Source organism: Hippocampus comes, unplaced genomic scaffold (assembly GCF_001891065.2).
Source record: "Hippocampus comes isolate QL1 unplaced genomic scaffold, H_comes_QL1_v1.1 scaffold25, whole genome shotgun sequence".
Classification (NCBI taxonomy): domain Eukaryota; kingdom Metazoa; phylum Chordata; class Actinopteri; order Syngnathiformes; family Syngnathidae; genus Hippocampus; species Hippocampus comes.
Window position 1 is genome coordinate 54,216 of NW_017804844.1, and position 16,381 is coordinate 70,596.

General features: G+C 46.0%; 2 protein-coding genes across 5 annotated transcripts in view; both read right to left on the reverse strand.

The window, feature by feature from the left end:
• LOC109518982 (enhancer of polycomb homolog 1-like) overlaps window positions 1-8,280 on the reverse strand; it is a 24,673-nt gene extending 16,393 nt beyond the window's left edge. For 2 of the 4 annotated variants that reach the window (XM_019875189.1, XM_019875179.1), the window contains exons 1-6: window positions 5,744-6,471; window positions 2,469-2,628; window positions 2,108-2,253; window positions 1,751-1,957; window positions 1,495-1,643; window positions 210-357 (exon numbers count right to left, since the gene is read on the reverse strand). In XM_019875189.1, coding sequence (XP_019730748.1) covers window positions 210-357; window positions 1,495-1,643; window positions 1,751-1,957; window positions 2,108-2,253; window positions 2,469-2,628; window positions 5,744-5,896 — 963 coding nt within the window. In that variant the 5' untranslated portion in view covers window positions 5,897-6,471. Of the gene's footprint in view, window positions 1-209; window positions 358-1,494; window positions 1,644-1,750; window positions 1,958-2,107; window positions 2,254-2,468; window positions 2,629-5,743; window positions 6,472-7,153; window positions 7,268-7,959 lie in introns of those variants that run through there. The other 2 variants (XM_019875207.1, XM_019875198.1) reach the window with 2 other exon arrangements.
• Window positions 8,281-13,646: 5,366 nt separating this feature from the next.
• LOC109518454 (serine/threonine-protein kinase H1 homolog) overlaps window positions 13,647-16,381 on the reverse strand; it is a 25,155-nt gene continuing 22,420 nt past the window's right edge. The window contains exon 6 of the mRNA XM_019874277.1: window positions 13,647-15,021. Coding sequence (XP_019729836.1) covers window positions 14,746-15,021 — 276 coding nt within the window. The 3' untranslated portion in view covers window positions 13,647-14,745. The remainder of the gene's footprint in view (window positions 15,022-16,381) is intronic.

The window sequence follows — 16,381 nt, forward strand, 5'->3', positions numbered from 1 at the left end:
GAGCTAATTGAGTCATAATGACGACGGATGACACAAGAGCAACTACAAAACGGTGTAATGAGGTGTTGCGACACCCAAACAGACGCAATCCAAGCTCTTGATCAAATATTTTGGGTCCACAGAATTAACAAGCTGCCACGGAACCATCCAAAAAGGGCCGCCACCTCGGCCCAGGGCTGGCGTGCTTGTTTTTAGTTTTGTTTTTTTACCTTCTTGTAGTCCTTCATGTCCAAGTGGTCCTGGTGTCGGTACTGGTTGGCACTGGGAATAATGGGGATGGTGTAGACGGGCTTCACCAGAGCCTGCTGGGCCAGCGCCTCTGCCATCACCTCGCTGCCAAAGTCAGGCATGGTGTTTCTGTTTGGGGAATAAAAGACACCGATTCGAAGACCAGGATCAAATAAATGACTCCACACCAGTGACCGAGCCATGTCGCGGAGGAAAAAAACAAAACAGTAAATGACACCCACATAGATATGTTGAGAACTACCCGTGTTCACATTTTCAACTGTAAATAGATCACGAACTATGAGCCAAAAGATTTATCTAACCTCTAACAAATTTACAATGACAACCTGGCCTTTAATGACATTTCACAACATCTTTCATCACCCATTAAAAAAAATAAAATAAATGGCTGATAAATGATTCAAAAAGAAAAAATGCACCAGAAGTGGGCGTCGTGTACATGTGCCAAAGACTTCAGCAAACTACCATTAACATTTTCCGATAAGCTTGTTTTATCTCTTGGTCCAGAGGAGTGAGTTCAACAGACATCCCTGACACCAAATTACTACTTTCCTACTGTTGCTAGTTCAATATGTTTGGATGAGTACTTCTCGTATATTGTTTTGCAATGGCGGGGGGAACAAAAAAAAAAGACTTCTGCTTTATTTGTAGGAGTCAAACTATTCCATCAAACACTATTTTGCAGACACGCTGAAGTACAAAATCCAGGCACTAATTACAGCCTTTGCTGCAAAACCATGTTTCCTCCAACAATAGCATGGGAACACTCTCGAGATCGACACTTTGTGACCGACGACATGCTGCTCGCTTTGCACCTGGGCCTCTCTACATCGGCGCTAACCACCCAAGTGTGGAGAGAGCGTCAACACTGGCGACCATGCGCAGCCACAACCGAGACGGGGGGATAAGAAGCGGAAATTGAAATGTCACTACAAATCAAAAGGCACTTCAAGGAGAGGGCTCCAATTTGCGCTCACGGTTGGCAGCTCGTTTGGCAGGAAATTCATTCCGTTTGGGTGTCACGTTGGGGTGGATAACAAGGGCTCCGCTTTGCGGGGCGAGGAAAAAGTCAGTGTGACAAGGTTAGAAAACTTCAAAAAAATAAGGGAGGGGGGGGGATTGCTGTAAAGCACCTTCAAGAGGCAGTCTTCCTAATATGAAAGCACAATGCAGGGCCAGTCAAAGTAATGCACAAAGTTGCATAGAACCATTTTTTCCTGGGCAGTAACGGCAGGTGTGTCTCACCGCTTCTCTACAACCTCCAGCGTGAGGTGCAGCATTTCCCGCTTGCTCTTCTCCCTCCTCTTGATCATCTCCAGGATGGTGACGGCGCGGCTCAGGTCCCTGCGAAGCTTCAGCATCTTCTCGTATGACGCCTCGTCATTCTTACGGTTCTGAGAATAGCAACATCCATTTTTTTTCTCCCCCCTCTACATCGCGTTCAGTTGCGACAACTTTTTCAAAAAGTGGGGTGAACTCCCCGACACGTTTGTAAGCCGACCTTCCGAGTCTGCATCTTCTCCGTCCGTCTGCGAAAGGCCACGTAGGGGTCGCTGGTGCTCGAGCCGTCCCGTTTTTCCTGCTTGATGTTGGAGACGAAGGTTCCAAACTTGCACGTCTTCCGCTTGCGGCTCCAGTAGTCAAACACCTCCTTGATCAGTTCGTCGTCCTCCTTCAGCAGCAGCTTGGCCTCTTGGAGACTGACAAACTACACAAAGAAACGAGAGCATATACATATATATTATTCCAGGCCTGGAGTGAAACGCACAAAAAAAAAAAAAAAAGAAAAAAAAAAAGCGACAACCCAAAACGGAATTGAGCTGCAGTGTGAACACTCGTGCATTTTGATGAGCTTCACCTGCTGTCCGCTGCCTTTCTCCAGGCGGTCGATCATCTCTTCAAACTGCAGTGCTGTGATTTCCATTTTCTTCTTTAGCTTATTCACAAAAGTCTCGTCCCCCGAATCGAGGTCGTAGTCTGGCTGCTCCGTATCCAAACCGAAAGCTGCGGCGAGACGAGAGGGGGGAGACTGTGAGCGGCGAAATCAAGACGTAAGCTTTAAGTGAGGCACCCATTCACTCCACGTCCGGGAGATGACGGATTAACTCCCCATAAAAGCGATTTCGCTTGACAGAACGCGTTTGGGATTTGCCGATGGTGGGCGTAAAGCAGCGGCGAAGCAGCTTTTGACAAAGACGATCACGACGACAATGACTCACGCTGTATGTGAATAAGCTGCTTTGGCATTTTGAACTCCCCGGGGTAGAGCGATTCGTAGTGCGTGATGTTGCGTTCGGCCTCGGGCACGGGGATGACCATGTTGTCCCGCTTCTCGCCGTAGACCTGCTGCGCCGAGATGGCCCGTTGGAGATGGTGCTCCTGCCAGACGACGGGAGACACGAGCCGTTAATGCCGTTGCGATCGTGACGTCACACGAACCTGGATGAGGAACGTCTCAAAAGCAAGGCCATTAAAACAATAAACAAACAGATGTCTACAAGCAGCCACTGCGATTTAAAAAAAAAAAAAACACGATGCCACTTATCAAAATGAGTTCAACTGCAGCTTCTCCTCCCCATGCCAGGACTTGGAACAGGACGCAACAGATGGCTGATACAGTTACGGCTTGTTCTCTCAACTTTTTTTTAAACAGAGCTCCCACTCGTTTTGACAGGCTACAACATTTTTACAGCCACATTTCCTTGGCCGGCTTCTAGAAAGTGGGTCAGCCAAACGTGGCAAAAATGGCGTCACAGAAACGTGGCCAAGATGCTGACAAGCTTTTTTTTAATAGTCGAGATATTGTCCTAATCAATAAGGGGCCACTTTGGTTACATCTAGAAATTAAAAATCAAACCACCACTTTCAAAAATTTGCCATCAGGTTGCAGCTCAATTAAAACACGCCATTTCTGACAACAAATGAAACCAAATGCCACAATGTATCCAAACTTTAAAAAGTCATGGCTTCAAATTCGCTAAAATGTTTCCATCAGTGGTTTACCGTTTGTTTTTGTTTTTTTAAGTCATCATTGCAGGAGAACTGACAAGATGCATCGTTATAACTTAACTCAAGGTTTTCATACCACCCAACCTGGCCGCTGACGTGCCCAATCCCACTTGATATCGCTTGGATTTTCTCAATACATGCCAAAACACCAATTACAACACTGTTCTCCCTCTTGGGAACAGTTCACAAGCACAATTTGCAACCATTTGGCAAGAACGTAATCAATTCTTTGGTGACTCAAATAAAACAAAGTGAACAAAGAAGGTGTCTGGAACTCAAAAAATGAAAAAATGACAAAACACCGCTTGGTAACACACAATCTAGGCCAATAATCACAAGTCAGCCACTATAGTGAACATAAAAGCAGAGTCTGCGAACAAAATGTTCCGTGAACATACACACGCTTCATTTTCTGTCAGGGCCACAAAGCTGCATAAAGAGTCCGAAAGGAAGTAAAGGGGGAAAAAAAGCACTTTCTTCCAATTAAATGTTCCAAAGCAAAAGAAAATGCCCCCCCCCCAAAAAAGAGGAAATAAGGGTTGCTAAAGCAACCAGAGTGTGGCCTCCAGCAGGCGTTTCCAGGAAAGTCGTTTATGATTGCGCCGAGCCGCTAAGTGAATCGAGGCATCACACTGGAAACCTGGAACATTCCTTCTCATTTTTGTATAATTTTTTTTTAAAGCCAAGTTTGTGCCTGCTGAACATACCATTGCTCCAGTTTATCGACACAGGTAGGTCAGTGCATGTTCGACGGCCAACATGCGGTCAGGCAAGTCCACTCCCAGAGTTCTACTGACCCTGCGGTGGATGTAGGTCATGGAGCTAAGCCACGCCGCCTGTAGTAAAACAGCCCTCTATCTCTTTTGTCACTCGGTTATGTAATGCCGCTAGGGGAGGTGGGGGCTGGGGGGCGCGACAGGAGCGGGGCTGGATTTCTGCTGACTTGGCGGCCCCGTCTGTGTTTTCCCTGACGTTTGTGTCTGCCGCTCAGCATCACAGATGGGCTCTCCTGCTGATGAGCTCTGGGACTAGAGTGTGGCAGTGCAGCGGGGGAGGCGGGGGTCTCAAATACAACCGCAATGAATGCATTTCAAGCTCCAGCTAATTTAAATGAATATGGATTATAAAGATGACTTGCCTTCCCATTAAAAAAAAAAGCCCAGAGTTAATTATTCATAAATGTGGAACATATGCAACACTTTGACCAAAAAGATGGAATCTCATCAAGCGGCGAACACTTGTAAATGTAATCAATTTTGTTTGATTTTTTTGGTCACGGTTTTCAAAAAGTTGACCAACGGTGAAAAAACATTTGGAACATCTTTGCAACCTGTGACTTATCTTGACAATAAACCCCCCAAAATTGAACACGTCCACATGCACTTGCTGCTCAGTGAGATACCATCTCATGGGATTACAATTGCAGATTTTGTGTCCTATCTTGAGCAGGTACCGTGTTTTATGCCCGACACTATCAGGACTCAACCCAGCAGCCAAACAAAACATGCAGAGCGCTTGGAACGTCACGGTGTCTACAGTTGTATCAACAGACGAGAGTTTAGAAAACAGGAGGAACTTTACACATTAAAAGAAATACAAGCTCAATGATTATACAGCTCTTTAATTATTTTAAACTACATTTAAAGCGGATTTATTTGCTTAACTTTAACGGGGCAAGTGGCCCCCACTACAGTTAAGACCATACATGACCTTGAATTTCGTATCAATTGAATTAAGTGTAATTACACACACCTCGTTCATATAACCTGTGAAGCACCATTACGTCTACTAACTCTACGAAAAAAAATACAAAACCAACCAATTCAGGGAAAGAAATTTTAGAAAATTACACAACTGAGTTGAAAATAAAAAGTCGCTAAAATAATTGCGGCCCGATGGCGTTAGCTACAATGGTGTGGTTAGCAAGCGACAATGTGCTGCCCTCCACGTGCACTGATTCAAAAGTGAAACTGGATTCAATCATCCCCGAGCCGGCACCGACAAGGCGGCGTAACGACGCACATGGCCGCCTCGGGAGCTGTCAACTACGCCGACAACAGCTGTCAAAAGCCGGCGGAGGCTCAGCGTCTCCCCCTGGCCTTCGCACGCGGAAAGTACACCGCGGCCTTGCGGACTAGCCCAAACAGCCCGCCCGCGGAAAGTCAACAAAATGGTGGAACCGATATACGTCACGTGACTTCTTTGTGCGCTCCCCCGCATTTTGTGGCGGACCGAGCGGGCGCGACGCGGCCAACCGGCGGCGTGTCGACCACTCAAGTCCCCGCGACGACGCCCGCGTTGCAGCGAGGCCTCTATGCGACGAATTGGCCCAGAATCCGTCGTCGTGTGCTCGGCAAGCGCAGACGCGGTAGCCATTTTGAGCGAGCCTGCGCAGGCAGCGTAGCGGCTGGGTTGTTGCCGCCAGGTGGGGGGAGGAAAAAAAAAACGTCGCCGAGACTCCACCGGGCCGCTGAAAAAAACATACCGATTCCTCCTCCTTTTCCATCCCGGTCGGCATCTGCGGCACTGCCCGGTTGATCGAAGCATATTCGTGCAAGTCCGGTAAATCCTCGCAGCGGAAGACGGGCAGGGGCTTACTAGCATCCAGCGCCCGCGCCCGAAACGACAATTTATTCATTTTTTAACACTTATATTAGCAAATGCAGCATTAATCTAGTCTATCTGCGAGGAATTCTGCCTCTAGTTCTCATTGATGGATCCGGGACGGTCTCTTTGAGCGGGCCGCTCGATCGGGGCTTGGCTGGGGTGCGTAGTGACGCGAGCAGAGCCGGGCGGGCCCGCGTCTCGGCGGCTGTGTGTCGGTGTGCTTTCCTCTGGCGCTCCGCTCACCCTCCCCGGTTCAATGCGCCATGGCCAACATGGCGGACATTAGGAACTCGTGCAGCGCTCGCTCGCTCGGCTGCCTGCGCGCGGCCCAACCCCCTCCATCGCATCAACAGCCATTCCCACGCAGCTTGGCACGCGTGCGCGCTCCACACAACCGGCCGCGGGGTCCGCGGAGAAGAGGAGGGGGGGAACCGGCGACGCCGACGATTGGGACGGAGGAGGGGTAACTTTTCTCCAACATAAGTCAATTTTAATCCAAATTTAGTGGTTTTTACTGGGGTTGGACAAACTTTTATTACAGGACCAAATGCTAATACATATAAATAGCCGATGGAAGTCAGTAAAACGGTTTATTATAATGCATTCATTATCAATCAGACAATTTAAAAAATCTGTTTAAAAAAAACCCCTTCAAATTAGAGTCAAACTATTTCTTTTTTTTCATTTCGTCTTCCACCCCTTTGATTGGTTGACAAGTTTCATTGAACAAGATCAACCAATTTTTGGCCCAGGCCAAAATTTCAAGACGTCAACAGCTCAAAATTAGTGTCATGTTTCAAACACTGACACTAAAAACTTGCATTAACTAGCACAGATGGAAGATTGGTGAGAAAAGCAGTGTGGTCAGTACAAAAGCAGTCAATTGTTTTTTGTTAATTGTTTTGTTACGGGGATTTTAGTGACATGTTCAGTGCTTATTCTAAATTCCCCCCCCCCCCGAAAATTCTACAAATATGGTGGCCGCATGTCACATTGCCAACTTAAATGAGATCAATACTTGCAATGTATACGCTTGAAGCACTGGATTAAGAAATCTGACATAACCTACCTTGTAATCATTCCTCATAGTAGCAGAACCTTTGGCCACTTTTAGATTATCCAAACAAGTATGCCATTGTATCATCTCATGACACAACACCAACAGCACTGATAGGACAATAATTAAAAAAAAAAACCTTGCTACTCAACACAAGCTGAAATTTTTGCAACGATCCCACAGATAGAGAGTAGAAACCCAAAGTGTTGAAAATATGGAATAGCATTTAACCTGAGATTCCTTGTTTACATTCGGAAGCATCCAGAGACAAAGAGTACCAGGAGAACCATCATCCATTTGCAGGAAAAGTCACACCTCGGCCATGTGTGAGGCATCCAGGACAACCTAGAGCAGTTGAGGGAAAAACATGTCATTGGTAATTTTCAAGAAATCAAAAACACACCATCTGGCTTGAGTTACATGACATACCATTGCCTAAAAACACCACCACCCCAAAACCATGCTCAACTGCGAATTTCACCACACACACACACACACACACACACACACACACACACACACACACACACACACACAGTTCTATTGATTGTTGTTTATTGGGTACTGTTTTATGATGTATAGATCGGATATTTTCCAAATTTAATGAGTCAAGAATAAAGTGTTTTTGTTTACTTGAGTTGAACAACTGCGACACACAAACACAACGGTGATTCGTAGTGTTTATTGTACATGTAAAAACAAACTACTATTTCATTAGCAACACGATGCGTTCAAGTTAAAATGCAAGTCGAGGAACTTCTACTGCGATGTACATATTTTTTGAGTTAAAGCGGACAAGCAATGGAAAAAAAATAAATGCAAAGAGGAGACTTTAGCGACTCACTTGTCGGTCACAGCTGTTTACACAGGGCTAACGTTAGCCTAGCCTAGCCGCCTGTTTAGCAAGCCTGACCCTGCGCCATTACAGTATCAGCACTTTGCCAACTCGCACCTAACTTGCCCTCGAAGCACAGCCGTGCCACCTGGATTATCCTCGGCCACACACCGGCCATTGCGAGGTCGTTGTGCCAACATACCGAGTCGTGGAGCAGAGTCCCCGGACTGGAGGAGGAGGATGATGACAGCTTTTCTTGTGGTTGACATACTGCTAGCCCAATGCTAACAGTGGTTAGCTCCCCCGCAGGTCGCCTCGGAATGGGAAGAAAAATATCCTCGTGAGATTTTTCTCTAATAAAATGTGCAAGGTGCTAGTAGTTGACAGCAAGGCTTGTGTGTCAGGCGAGGAATTGGCGAAAGGGGCAGTATTGTCAGCTTCGAGACAAACTTGCAACGCTTTCCGAGGTTACTTCGACAAACATCCACAAAGTCTCCAGCAGGCGGACATGTGATTGGCAGCGGAAATCGCCAATCACGAGAGTGGACAGCTAAGAAGCGAGAGCTCATTGGTACCCCAGCCCCCGCCCACCCAGGGCCGTACTAATATGGATTCTGTGCTTATGATGAACTGTTAGCAATATTAGCGTGTTGGCCAATGCAGAGGTTAAATGTTAAATCAATAAATACAAAGAAAGTCTTCCAATGGTACAATGTCGAATGAGAAAATGTGAAAAAACATCTGCTTTTATAACACATTTGTTGACAGCTGTGGAAAAACACCCAACAGGGAAAACAATAATAATCTAAGAGTCACTACTTGATTTCTCCACTAGGAGGAAGTGGAGAGCCACATAATGCAAAAGCCTCCCCTTGGCTTCCAATCAGCATTGCCATGCACACTGCAGCGTGACTCCTACCTCGCAAGGAAGAAAGAACATAAATCAGAGTTCATGTCATCCCCAAAAAAGCGACACTACACTCCTGCAATAACCTGAAAGTTAATAATCAACGAGAGCTTGGCTGGAGCCACACATGGCCTCTTGAGGAGCTAAGTGCTCGTGCCGCTTGCGTTTGTATTCAGGCAAGGGAAGGGATGAGGGATGACGAGATCGAATACACACATCAAAAGAGGAAGAGTAAGACATCCGCAACCATTTGCCTCCCCGACAAACAACCACTTCGATCGACTCGCCCTTGTTTGAGTGAGAGTCATCACGGCGATGCCGTTTGAAATCTGGATCGGGCTTGATTCATTCACTGCCCGGCACACAACTCAACTGGCTGTCACGACTCGCCGTCTGCCGCTTTTATTCTTCCCTCTCGGGGTGGATTTGTTTGGGACTCGGCCGGCTGCCTCTGGTGCAGAGGCAGGCACGCCCCCGAGGATGCTGGCCGGCTGTTTCCATGGCAACGGCAGCCTCACGCCCAACAACAGGAGTCACGCAGCAATCCTGCGACCGATAAAATGAATTATTCCTGCTCGTCCATATCAATAACCTTTGACGGACGCATGGATTATGACAGTGTTTTCCAACCTTGATTGATTCAAGGAACATATTTTCGAAAAATCTAAAGGGGCAACACCACCAAACACTGTCACACAAAGTCTCGTTGATGCTCCTCAACTCACTTCAATGTAGTGATTTGGTACAGAGGTTCAACAAAGGCACTACGTTTGTCAAAATGAATCTCCACAACTCACGTCTACATTTTTATGGGAACCAAGGTGCCATGAGATGGCGGCAAAGCACTACTTTTGTATCGTTAACACTTCTCTTATTTGACTATAATGCCTTGACACCATGGTGTCACGATACGCCAGCAAAGTAACACCGATTGCTTTGGCCTGCGCAGAAAAAACATTGCGGAACGTCTTTTGGCATTCCTGCATGAAATAAGAAGCAACTGAAACCAATGAGCAGATTTCAAGTGACAATCTCAGTGACTATTTCGCAACTTGTGTCATTTTTTGCACTCACCGAGTCAACGCTTGAGTTGCTCAAGATGCTAAATCGCTCGCTCCTCTTGGTGGGCATGGCGCCACTCTACACAACAAGTGCAGAGGTCAACATGACCATTAAATGGTCCGGGATGGGTAGGGGACCTGCAGGACCTTTGTCTCAAGGACACTCGTGGCTCACTCTCATCAGCAGGCTGTTGTGGAAGCTGCGGGCAACAGGACATGTTGTGAATGCACACTCTGGGTGGGGGCGGTTCATTAGGTACACCGGCGGGCTCGAAAAAGGCTTTGTTGTCATGTTCGCAGAAGGATGAAAATACATCTGAATGGAGCCGGAGCCGAGATCCCAGCTGACGTTGGGATTTCAGTCCATAACTACAAATCGTCGGATATAAACGCCCTTTCAATGGATGTAATATTCAGTGAGCTATTTCAGAAAATGCTTCAACAAAAGCGTTTTTTTTTTTTTTTTGGGGAGTGAATAATGAACCCTGGCTGCGCATCAATTCCCAAGGGCTCTTTCTGGGATGGTGCACCACCCTTTCCACATTGTTTACACTGAAAATCGCTGAAGCAGTTTTCGTGCAATCTGGTTGAATCAACAAAGCAAAAGCGAAACTCATTAACGGAGTTAAATAATATCCATCCATTCATTTTCCGTAACGCTTGTCCTCATCAGGGTGGCGGCTTAGTTGGAGTCCTACCCAATTGGATGGTGGTGTGTAGACCATGGACTCGGCATCAGTCAATCGCACGGCTCATACAATAGATATAAGCAGTACCTCGAAAACATCATTCACGCACCAGCTAAGTGGTAGATTTTTAAGCTGTTATGATGTTTTTTGTGTGTGTTTGTTTCTTTTTAAAGACAAGGCTTGATTTGGAGATTGATTATTTGGAGAAGTGTGTGAGCGAGAGAGTCTCAATTCTGTCCACAACTCTTCCAAAAAGAGGCTTTGTGCTGTTTTAATGCCGTTCCCAGTTGAGGTCTACTCTTAACATAAATAGAAAAGAAAAACAATTATTCGGAAACTCGACACACAATGAAAAACGTCACAGGCAGGCTAACGTATACCATCAATGTAGTGCTCTAACCCCATCAATTTTGGATATTTGAACACAAACAGTGTAGCAACACATGTAGACAGACACTATCACAATACTCACAGGTATACGTTCTTTCTCCTGACCTCAAAAATGAATACTCCTGCATCCCACCGAGACAGCTATGAAATTCTTCTTTGTGTCTGTATTATACTGCCCCTTAGTGGTCAAAGTGTGTAATACCAGGGAAACAATGCACGGATGGAAGGGAATAATTGCATTTCCATTCATTTTAAGAGGCAGATATTCATTTGAGAGAGCATTTTGGATGGATTTCCTTGTCAAAACTCACCACTGCTAGCGCACCTACACAACCGGGTCCACAAAAAGCAATGAGATTAAGAGAGGAGTGCTCACTTTGATTTTTGCAGCGGCCTGCCTAACTCGACCGGCAGAGCCGTGGACGCCGACCTTTAAATCTCTCGTCTTTAACTCCTGCCTTCACTCGGGCCGAGCCTCCATTTCTCTGCCGGGATCGCGGGCGGGAATCAATTTAGCACGGACTGCCGAGCCTGCGGCGTGGGATAAACACGATCAAGTCCCTGCAACACAAAAAGCAGCAGAGCAAGCACATAAGGCACACTGACGGGTTTTTGGTCAAAAGGACTCATTGATGTTGCCTGGCATAATAACATTTGGGACACTGTCACCAATCAAATTTCGCCCTCAATTTCAGCATCCCACACCATATAGACAAAACTAGTGCCAGTCCACTCATGGAAATAAAAGAAGAACCTCAAACAAAATCATCAAGCGTGACTGACACGAAATATTCCAGGCAGGCGTTTGGAAAAGAAATTTCCGATTTGCTCGCAATCACTAACTTGGGGTTTAACGCGTGGCGCATATCAGAGTTGAAATGTGCCAAAAAAAAAAAAAAAAAAGCAACTCTCCAGATCTGAGAAAGGCTGCCTCTCCATAAAAGAATTAACAGTGTTTCAGAACGCCTTTATCCTTTTGTCCGTGCTGTTTTTCTCCACATGACTCACACGGCAAACAGCAGCAAAACAATTCTGCCTCTTGCCGGGTGTCCCCGTCTTACCTCGCAAATCACCTTGGCGGTATCCAACCAACCTGGCACCAATGTCGCGAAATCCGTGCAGTCGGATATCGGAGGCTCCGTGAGGAGCCACCAAACAGTGGCCTCTCACTTGGGATTTTCTGCTTGAAAAGGCAATGGATTGCTTCAAAAAGCTCAATAAACAGCATTTAACCTTCATTGTGAAGCCCCGCCTCCACAAATAACCTGCTGAAATGAGGAGAAAGGAGCATCAGGATGAGCCAAAAACCTTGCGGGTCCCGAGGGTCGACCTAACAGTGCTGCCATGTCAGATGTGTGACTGACTTGACCCTTGCATAACAATCCACTTCTATTCCCTGCGCAGTATGCTTCTGGTTATTGTCCATCTGCACTGTGAAGCGCCGACCAGTGAAGAATTTGGCTGAACATGAGCAGATATCATCCGAAATACAAAAACTTTTGTCCTTTAGAATGAGGCTGTGAAAAAAAAAATCTGTATGCATGTCGCCAGCCCGAGCCTGAAGGACCTCGAGGAATTATTATTCTTATTATTATTATAATGACAGCAGGAAATTTTTCGAGCGGCGACAACAACCGGCGGGATGTGGGCGACGGTCTCGTTGACAACACCTGCCACGGAAGAATAATGACACACTTGACTCCCGTTGCATTCTCAATGAGGGAAGTATTGAACCCAACGTCTCTGCGGCAAAAAAACGAGAAAAAAAAAAAAGATAAACGTGAGGGAGGGTGGGGTCAGAACAGGGCTTCAAATAAGGGCCGCTCTTTTCTTTCGACGATCATTAAGTGGAGAGGATTTGTAATTGCCGCCCAAGGTAGATAATCTCCAACCGGAGCGCCTCACAAATGTTTCATCTAGTCGGGAGCGGTGGGCTCGCACGGGAGGAATAAGAGCCACTTCCCTTACGAGCCTCAGCCGGGTGGAGGTAAACATGACGGCAGGCAGAGGAGCCACTCGGGCAACGTTGTCGGCCTTTTCGTCATGATGTCGCGCATGCCTCTCAGGGGCAACAACCAAAGTAGACAAAAAAAAAAAAAAAGCCTTTGGGCAGAATGATTGTGAGATGATGATGATGATTTTGGCCTTTTCTGGCTTGTCACTGTGTCAAGTGCCAGTTGAAAGGAAGGCATGACACGAGGTAAATTGTCTCAAAGCGAGAAGGAAGGAAATATTTTGCGACAGATCAGTTGATTCAAAATGAGACATTCAGCCACACAGAGGTGCCTTGAGGCAACGCGCATTTCAGGGAGACACATCCTGTCGCAGTCTAAAATTTGTACTTGGTAAAACATCCACGAGTGACATAAAAAAATCCATCAATGGCTCCAATTCAATGGACATTGCGCAGTATGTACAGTATGAGTATAATTTGAATACATTTATTGTCGTAAGTTACCCAACAGCTCTTAATGTCTCAAGTTTTTTTTGTTTGTTATTTTTTTTTAAAACAAAGTGAGCCAAATAATGAAAATTGTATTATGGTAATAATGGAATAAGCGGCTTGCAAACATTAATGACTCACAACGCCGATTCTCACGGGCTCAAATGAGAGGGGGGGAGAAAAAAAAACCCTTTCAAGAGCAACCTAATTCGTCTCCGGGAATAAAGTAGAACAAATAAATGCATGTTTTCATTATAAATGCTTTTCCTTGGCTTTAGTCAATTTAACAAAAGTTAAAGATCAATTTCTAAGGGCCTTCTGCTTTTCCCAGCTAGCCATAAACAAACGTACACGACATACTGTCAAACTAAACATAAAACAAAGATAATTATAGGTCGCTTTATTTTTGAAACACTCCTCACTGCCTCTTCATGTCCGCTAGCCAAATGCTAACATGCCATCAACAAGTGAATAAACGGTATCCAAGTGGCCGTGTTTGAACACAAAAGCGCAGCAACACATATAGAGAGACATCAACATTATTGCAACTTGTGGAATTACTGACAGAAGTTGAAGTGAAACTCTTCATTTGTGTGTCTGCCTGACTGTACCTTACTGCCTCCTGGTGGCCAAATTTCACATACCAGGAGGAGAGGCTTAATAATGATGCACAAGCTGTTTTGTTATTTACATTTTAATCAATTATTACGACATGCTTTTAATAAAATACAATATGATAGTGCCATTTTCCTCATCCAAAGGCACATTACAACTTTTTATTTTTTTTAACAGAGGCTGGAATAGCACCACTGAATTATTTTGCAGACCCCGAAGTGGCACCTCGTGGACCCCGAGTTGAGAAGCATCATTTTGGAGGATCCAACATGGTGAACTCACTTAACAACCCACACAACGCCGGCGGCGACGGCACACACACGGATGTGTGACTCACAAAAGCACACGCTCTCCCAAAAAAAAATAATAATAATAATGGCGGCCTTCGGAATGGAATTATCATCATCAAAAGAAAAAAAAAAAAGAACAAAGAAAACAACAACAAAAAATGGCGCTTTCTGCGATTGCAGGCGATTCCGTTGTGCAGTGCAACAACACTGTTATTTAAAGGATTTTTTTCGGGGGGTGGGGTGGGGGGGTATATGGAGGGGACAGTCTTTGGTTGCCTCCCCACAAGGAATATTGATCCAGGTCAGCCAGCGAGGGCTAGATAACGATCTGCTTTTCTAAAGACTCCAATAATTCCTACTGGAGGGACAAATGTGTCCTCAAGCAAGTCACCAAACATCATTACGCGTTGCAGATCTGCTGAATCTCGGCGGTTTAACGCAGTGTTGCACTTGTACACTCACTGGCACTTTAGATTGAAAACGATTATCCCAGACGCTGACACCGTCAGTTTTCATTCGTTTTGAGAGCTAATGTAGTTTGTTCGTTTTTTTTTTTTTTGTTCGTATTAATTGTAGTTTTTCTTCCCCGCCCCTTACCAAGCTAACGCTGCAGCAGGGCGTTTGGATATCGGGCAGACTTCCGCCGCCGAGTTTGTGGTCCTGCTCTGGCATCGGGAAGAGTTCCGGGACGCCCGCCGCCGCAAGTTCCGGGAGATGGATCGGTGGAGGTTCTTCATCGGGGATCCGTCGGCTGTGGTGAGAATCCACGGGTGACGCGAGGCTTGCTCGGCACGCAGACGGCGGCCCGGGTCCGATTCCAGCAGAGCCCGGATGAAGTCTTTGGCGGGATTGGACACGGAGGGCCATGGCTGCAGAAGATGGGATAATAATGAGAGTAAAAACAAAGCATTTTGTGCTTAGCGGCGGTAATAAGTCCCTCCCGTCTCACCTGGGCTTGAGAAAAAAAAGATGAACTCACGACAGAGGCTAAAAGTCTCGTGAAAGCCCGACTTCAGCTTGTCGTGGAGCATCAAAGTGTGACGGAGAGCTTTAACGAGCAGAACACTGAACGAAAGCTGAACATCAGAGGGCTGAGCCTGACTAATAAGAGCAGCCTCGGCGGTCCAAACACTTTGTTCCTGACTCTCTGTGCTGCTTTCGAGTCATCGAGAGAGGAGACTCCAAGCTGTTTCATGCCACTCCCAGTTGAAATTTACTTGACTTATTACCCAACATTAAACAAATAGTCATACTCACAGGCATTTATTCTTTATCATCTGTGAGGAACAAATACTGCGGAACAATGAGCAATTGCTCCTGCATGTACTGTGGTATATTTCTTTAAAAAAAACTTGAGTTTAAGATGACAATCCTGTTTGTAGGAGGGTGGGGTGGAACAGATTAATGGAATTCCCATTTATTTCAATGGGGAAAGATGATTTGAGATGACTTGTCCCCGTGTGAATTTGTGAATAGCAAACAACTGGGCGGCCGTTCACTGCTGCTATACAAGTTCAATTTAGAGGTCAACTTTGGTGAATATGCATGTTCCTGACAATAAAGACCATTCTCGTTCTAATTCAACGTTGTTAAATAATTCATGGTGCCTTTTTTGGCTCGGCAGCAGAGGTCGGCCTGAGGAAAACTGTAACCTTTGCGGCGGAAGGCTTGTACGGAATCAAATATTTCCCCCACGCAGGTAGACTGAAGCGTTGTTTTGTTGTTTGCGCTAAAGCGCAAACTGACAAACAACGGCAACGATGAAGTAATGTCTTTGCAAAGCTTTAATCCACTCTTCAATCCTCCCATTCTCCAATCAAGCGTTAGCGCGCAAATCTCTCGCTTTTGCCTTTGGGGAGGTCTCAGGCATCATCTCTTCTTATGGGATAATGACGCTTAATCGAGTGTGAAATCGTCAATAGCGGGGAGCTCAAAAATACAAAGGCCGGTCTGATGAAGAGGGCCTGGACAAAAGTATTGGGACACGAACGCACCGTTTTTCCTTAATCCGGCGCCATGATTGAGGTTATGGTTTTTGGAGGGGCGAAAAAAAAAAAAAAAAAACGATCCGACATAATGTATTGCAAATGAATATGAGGACCCAGAAGCGATGCGGACACCGGTTTGAGAACCGATGGTCTACTTCAGTGGTGTCTAAACTATGGCCTTGGGGCCATTTGCAGCCCGCCAGCCATTTGTTTGCGGCCCGTGACATTTGACACAGCCTGC